Source organism: Corvus brachyrhynchos, unplaced genomic scaffold (genome assembly GCF_000691975.1).
Source record: "Corvus brachyrhynchos isolate BGI_N302 unplaced genomic scaffold, ASM69197v1 scaffold229, whole genome shotgun sequence".
In the NCBI taxonomy this organism is placed as follows: domain Eukaryota; kingdom Metazoa; phylum Chordata; class Aves; order Passeriformes; family Corvidae; genus Corvus; species Corvus brachyrhynchos.
Genome location: NW_008240042.1, coordinates 3,547,755 through 3,554,555, shown reverse-complemented (window position 1 = coordinate 3,554,555; position 6,801 = coordinate 3,547,755). Strand labels below are relative to the sequence as shown.

Below are 6,801 nucleotides of genomic sequence, written 5' to 3'. Positions count from 1 at the left end.
GGAAATCCTAGCTGGGGACTGTACAAATGTCAGTGTCAGACAACAAATATGCACCAGGCTTAACTGGAGTTGTCTGTGGGGAGCACATTATAGTGTTCCCAGGAAAGGCTGTAAAAGTGCTAGCAGGGATAGACAGCAACGTGGAATATTTGATCTCCCACACCCACAGTCCTCAGTGGAGCTGAGCTCATTTCAGGGATTTCTTTGGCTTTATGGTTTTTTAACTCTTCCTGCAGCAGCATCATATTTCTGCTTTTCCCTAAACTCTTCTCTTAAAGCTGGCAAGGACATCCCTTGCTGCTGGGTGGTAATTGTGGTTTAATGGTGGTTTAGTGGTTTAACAAGCTGAAACACAGCCAAGATGTGACTTGGAGAAAAAAAACACCAAACAAACAAAAGGGAAGAAAATACTCAGGATTCAGAAAAGCCCACCTCCTTCAGGCACTGGATGCATAGCTTTGTAAAAGATGAAGTGTCCTCGGTCACTGGAGCTGGGATGGAGGGAAAGGGGGAATGCCCCACAGGTTTGGGGCACAGGGACAGTCACAGTCCTACCTGAGAGCAGAACCTCCATGCAGTCAGCTGACTCTGACCAGTTTTGGTGTGGTTTTGACCCTGTGCATGTCCCGAACAATCTGTGATTGTAATCTCTAGAGCAATCATTTCACCATGTATTTGATAATGGTATCCTAAAAAATTCAACAAAGACAGAGGTCCTTATGCTGTCGATGGCAGTCTTGTGTGGTGCTTGTTCAGTGTTGTGTGTTTCTTTCCCTTTAAATTTTGTGCCATGAGGAACAAAGTGGTTTCTGCTGAGCCCCTGGACCTGTGAACAACCAGTCACTGAACCCTTGGGGGTTACAATAAATCCTCCTGACAATTGAACCATAAATACTCTGTGTATGTAAACCTGTATCAATGTCAAAGTCTTTTCATACTCATCAGAAGGAACTCCAGGAAGGGTGATGTGGGTTGTTTGGCAAGGATAAGAGAGGTCCAGACTGGCTGTTAACAGATATTCTCTGATTCTCAGGTTAATTGAATTCCACTTTTGTCATCACTTATCACCTCATAAATCTTAAGTTTCTGAAATGGGTGAAGTAAACTGATTTTGATTTGTTGCAATCAATCTATTACAGAGAGAATTTTCAAATACTTTGTACAGGCAGGAATCTTGATTTCTTACCGGTTTTGTGGGAAGTTTTTTTTTTTTTTTTTTTTTGTGATGCTGTCATAGGATATCTCAGGAGTTTCTGGAGCAATCTGTACAGGAAGATGCAAGTGCTTATGTCTGCTGTTTTCCACTTACTGTATTAAGAAATAAATTAGGCTGAGCTACCAGGTTAAGCTTGCTGGGAAGTAGAAGAGGAAAAGAGGTGCCTTTTTTGGCACTGTGAGTTACAAAGCATCCTGGTCTCTTGCCATGTGGTAGTTCCTTGCTGTTCACCCTCCCTGTCCCCTCCTCCTGCCTGCTGTGGGACACATCTGCAGGCCTTGCTTTCATTTGTGTGACTAATCTGGCCGTGCCTCAGCTTTTGTTTGTTTGGGTGAGTAAGGTCAGAAGCAGCTCTCCATACGTGATTTTCTGAAGAAAAGTCAAGGCTTTGTCAAATGAGCACTGCCTCAAAGAGAGCTTTATGTAGACTCAGACAAATGGGGCTGCAAGGAAAAGGCATTCCTCATCTCCTCTTCTCCTTCCAATGTAAATAGTGCAGCATGTGGGAAACAGATGAGTGGACTTCCTGTGAAAGGGCCAAGGATGATAATTTTTGACTTTATTGAAGTGTTTGTTTGCTTTGCTCTTTACTTTTTTCTGGGGAAGTTCCTTCTGGTTGGGTGCTGTAGCTCACTGTCCTCTTCCTTGAATGTGAATAAAGTCTCCCTGGCCTTTCCCTTTCAGCAATTACTCTGATGACTGGACACTTCCATAGAATTTCTTGTTTATAGACAAGAAACTGGTCTGGGATGCATTTTGCTTGTTACGACTACTCAGCTCTTTGGTCGTTTTCTGTTTCAGCCACCTTTAAGGATATCAGTTAGGAAAGGACATGTAAATAACAGATACTCTCAAAACACACACTTTGTTAGTAGGTGAGAAGCTGATCTGTGGAAGGGAAGTGGTGTTCCCCATGGCTGGGGCACATCAGTGTGTGGAACCACACATACGCTCTGAGAAGGGATATGTTAGAAGACCCTGCTGTTAAAATTTGGGACTGGGTTCTTATAATATCAAGTGATTGACTGTCAGTCACATCTTCAGGTCAGCTGTGTCAGCTCAGCAGCTTTAGATAAGTTATTGGTAGTATCAGTAGAATGTTTGCTCCTTTATCAGGTACTTTACCAGGTCTGCCACACCTTCATCTCACAATCAGGATGTTTAACTTGATGAGTCAGACTGGTTTCAGCGTTATTAAACACCAAAAGCACTGTGATGCCCCCTTCTTCATTTACCACCAGTAGCTGTGCAATACCATTTGCCGCTGGTGGCCTTGTTTGAGGTGTTTTACCCCATTCCAGGCTGAGCGTCCTGTTGGAATCTCCCCTCACATCTGCCAAGGACCTGAAAACAAGAGGCTTTTTAGAAGTGCATTATTAACTGCCCTTCTGATGGGGATTTTAATCCCTACTAGCATTTTATTACTAATGGGCTTCCATGAAATTTATTGAGCTGTTGGTAAGCAAATGTTCACTGAGTGCATGCTTGTCTCATGTCAGTTGGTAAAAAACCCAAACAAACTCATGCTGCTTTCCTCTTTCTTGTCACAGCAAACCAACCCCATTGATGTGCAGTCCATTGAAGAAATTTTGAGGGTAGGTACTCTTAAATAATAGATCTCTGGGTTTGCTTAGCTTTTGCCTTAATGTAATGGTTGGGAAAAAAATACCTCTCTGCTTCTGTTCACTCAGCAGAGAAGTAAAGATAAGAGTCAGCTGGAGTTGTAAGATCAGTCTTTCTTACCAGTACATAAATGTAATACAGTCTGGTGCAGTTTGAGGCTGACAAGTCATCTGAGACAGCCAGAGCTACTCCTACATCAAGTCAGGGCGTTGCCATTTCCAAGTGCCCCTTCTCCAAAGGCTCTGGACATGCTGCCTTGTGTCCATGCTGCCAGCCCCAGCAGCACGGCCCTGAGCAGGAACACACCTGTGTCCTTCCCACCTGTCTGTGCATGGCATTGCTGCTGCTCCCTCACTGTAATTCCAGTCTACTCATGCAGAGCAAAGCCAGGTCTGATGCAAAACTGTCTCTGCTCTAACCTTGTGTCAGAACTGACTCTGTGAGCAGTGCACAGGCTCCCAGTGGCTGTGGCTGAGTCCATGTTACCCCTTCCCTGTGCACAGTGTGAAAATGCCTTGGGATTCCCAGGCCAGTGGTGCTGATCCTGAGGAGACAGTTCCTTGATGTCAAATGCTATTCTGAGACTCTGAAGTCCTGGTGGAACAGTTTGATTTCTGCAGTTCACTTCCCTTGCTGTTGCTTGAGGTTGCAAAATCCTGATGCCTCGACTGCTCTCCAGAAGCTGCTGTTGGGGCAGTGTTTTAGCTGGAGGGGACCTGTGCACAGGTGCCCACTGGCTGCCCTGTGCTGGTTGGGGTTGCAGCATGAGGATTCCACCTGGAAGTCTGGCATCCTTTTGTGTTTCACCAGACATATCCTATGTTCCTGCCTGTTAGTAATGCATATCACTATTTTTGTAGCAACATGGGGAAACATGTCCAAATGCATGAAGAGGTAGATCCAAATGAATCTCTGAAGCATGAAACTTGTTCTGTGTCTTTCAGCAAAAATCCTGATAGCTGCTCCTCTCAATCTCTTTCCAGGAAATGACCCGCTCTTGGCCACCTCCCCTGACAGCTCTTAATACGCCTACTAAAGCAGAGCCTTCCAAATTTCCATTCCCAGCAAAGGTAAGATGCCCTCTTTCTGCCAGGACTTTTGATAAACTGGAAGAGAGTTTTCTGGCTCTTGCATGTGTTTCCATCTGATTTTGTCCCCCTCGTTAAGGGCTATTAGAAGGTATTACCTTCAGAAGTAGTCAGATAAATTAAAGCACAATGGGGATGAATAAAAAAATGCTTCCGCAACTTAGACGTTTGTTGTAATTGTGGTCTTCAAATGCAGCTGCTTTTCTGAGACATTTTAAGTATCTCTGCTGAAACACAAAATACATTTTATCTTTTTGTCAACAGAAATATTTGCTGACTGTGTTAAACAGAAGTGTTTGGCAGCTCTTATAAAATTTTTAAAATATTTCTTCAAGCATGTACATACCCCTAATATGCTAGCAACACATTTTTGGTGACAGTAGCACATTACCATTTCTGTCCGTGCTAAGCTACGTCAGGCCAGCTTAGACTATTGGGTGCTTTGACAAGCTAGTTGAAATGTTTATTACAGTAAAGTAACACATGGAAAACAAATCATCAGTATGCTGCTCTTACAAGAGAGCTCATTTATTTTATTCTCAATTTGCACTTTGTCCTTTTTTTCTAGGAATTTCAACCTGAAGGATCTGTAGCAAAGGATCAGAGTAAGTAGATACCCGAAGGAAATACACAGTTATATGTGTATTGACAGATAGTTTTCTGTGTTGTGTGTTATACATGGCGTGTAAAATGTTTACAATAATTAAGAGGCGTGGTTTCCTCTGCTTTGTTGAACAGTGATGAATTTAGAAATGGCTCAAGAGTTTGTATACATTCATTACCTAGACATTAAGGCAGTAGTTCATCAGAAGACAAACATTATTTCATTAGGAAACCTCATTTGAAATGATGAATAATCTGAATGACAGTTATGTCCTAGATGAGTCTACTCTGGTGCTCAGAAACCATAGGGTAAAATAGGCTACAAGGAGGCAAATAAACCCAACCTATTCATTTCTGATTTCCAGAGCAGTATGGAGCACCTTCAGAAACGTTGCCTAGTTCTCAGCCAAGAACATCGTAAGTAACCAGACTCTGTTCACATCTCTACTGTGCAGTTAATTAAAAGGACCTGGAATGAACTAAATTTTGGGTTACTTGATGTTTCTGAAGATTAAGGTTTTATCAGTCTGATTTTTCTTAGAGAACTTCAGTGGAGGGAATTTTCACCAGAAGAAATAGAATTGTTGCATGATGGAATCATAGAATTGTTTAGGTTGGAAAAGACCTTTAAGATCATCAAGCCTAACCCTTAACCTGACAATGCCAAGTCCACTAAACCTTGTCATGTTTATGATGACTGTATTAAAACCAAAACAAAACTGAAGGAAAAAACCAACTATTAATGCGCCAGATTAAAGTTATTTTGTTCTTTTGATCTGTGGCTGTTTCACATCACACTTCTGTGCTCTTCAACCTACAATAATGTATCCAACTGACATAAATTACAAAGGATTCAAACTGAATCTGATTCTGGATATTGTTTTGAAGCCTGGGAGGGCTAGTAAAGCTACAGCTACAAGAACTGTAAAAACCAGGGCTGAAATTTTAAAGAAAAAAAAATTGGTACATAAAATAACTTGGTGCCGTTCTTGTAGGTGAAAAGTGGTTATCTGCTAATTAGGTTAATTACAGAAGTTGCTTGAAAGCAGTTTTGTGTGGGCTGACATTAATCTTTCAGGATTAACTTGGCCAAATGCAGCATTGGTGGGTTCTGAGCCCCAAGTAACAAATGGAAGTCTTTCCATGTCTGGAAGGCACAGGGGTCCATGTGCAAGGCACTTGCTGAGACATTAAATTTAAATGTCTGTCAGTTGATATGATACATAAAGATCTCATTACTCCATGATGTGTTGTTCCATGGAAGGCTGCAAACTACAGACTTGTACAGCTTACTCCACTTGTTTACCTTTTCCTTATCACAAATAATTTAATTAAAAACAAAACAAAACTGGGCTAGTCACAATTAAGAGCAAAAGCATGTCTCTGTCTTGGTTGCGATTTTAGAATTTTTCACTCAAGCTCTGTAGGGTCTGTTAAACATTCCTTTTCCTACTGTTGCAGCATGATGCACTGGAGCCCTCACTCACTGGGAGCATGGGATAGTGTCCTGCTGAGCAGTCAGCTACTCCCTTAATCTCCTCCTTATTTTGGTTCACTTTCTTCCACCCCACTTCAGTCCTCAATGACTTCTGTAAATTTTCACTGCACTATTAAAACTAGTATTTCCAACTGCTCCAGGCTGTGCCTTCCTCCTCAGCTACCCTATGGCCATCATCATTATTTCAGTTCTCAGCTGCTTTTAAAAAATCCCTTTAGCCCTTCAGTCAGTTTTCCAGGCAGCAGAGAGAGAAGAGACTTTTCCTGCAGACAGGAATTGGAAAAGACTCCTTTCTTAGCCCACAGGGCCAGAATTGTGAATTTGGCGTGTTAATTTGGCTTCTTTAGCTAAGGAGCTCTGTCCTTAGATGTAATCCCCTCTCTGCTCAGCATCGTTGTTGGGCCCTTCAGAGCCAGTGCTCACCTGCAAGGGATGTGTGTGCCCATGGCCAGCAAAGGCAGTGGAAGCAGGAGGAACAGGGTGGCCTGGGTTTGTGTCCAAGTGAGGCTTGCCCGAGGACTTCCTCTACATCTTTCCCTTGAACTGATGCATCCCTTCTTTTTTGTGTTTGTTTTCTTTGGCACAACAGGCCTGGCTTTCTGTGCTGTTCAAAGCACACGTGACTGTCTGAAAATTCAGCTGCCTGGAGTAGCTTGTGTTGCAAAGTGTGGCTGGATGAAAACAAACAGCGTTTGTGCTGGTTAATTAGAAGATGAAATCCCAGGGCATCTGTGTGCCCAAATTAAGCATTCAGCTTTTCAGACCGTGTAGGG

At 42.6% G+C, this 6,801-nt stretch overlaps 1 protein-coding gene across 1 annotated transcript in view; it reads left to right on the top strand.

Annotated features, from left to right (window-relative positions):
* AFF1 (AF4/FMR2 family member 1) overlaps nt 1-6,801 on the top strand; it is a 46,011-nt gene that overhangs the window by 18,027 nt on the left and 21,183 nt on the right. Inside the window, exons 4-7 of the mRNA XM_017744112.1 lie at nt 2,767-2,811; nt 3,823-3,909; nt 4,496-4,532; nt 4,896-4,947. Of these exons, the coding sequence (XP_017599601.1) occupies nt 2,767-2,811; nt 3,823-3,909; nt 4,496-4,532; nt 4,896-4,947 (221 nt within the window). The remainder of the gene's footprint in view (nt 1-2,766; nt 2,812-3,822; nt 3,910-4,495; nt 4,533-4,895; nt 4,948-6,801) is intronic.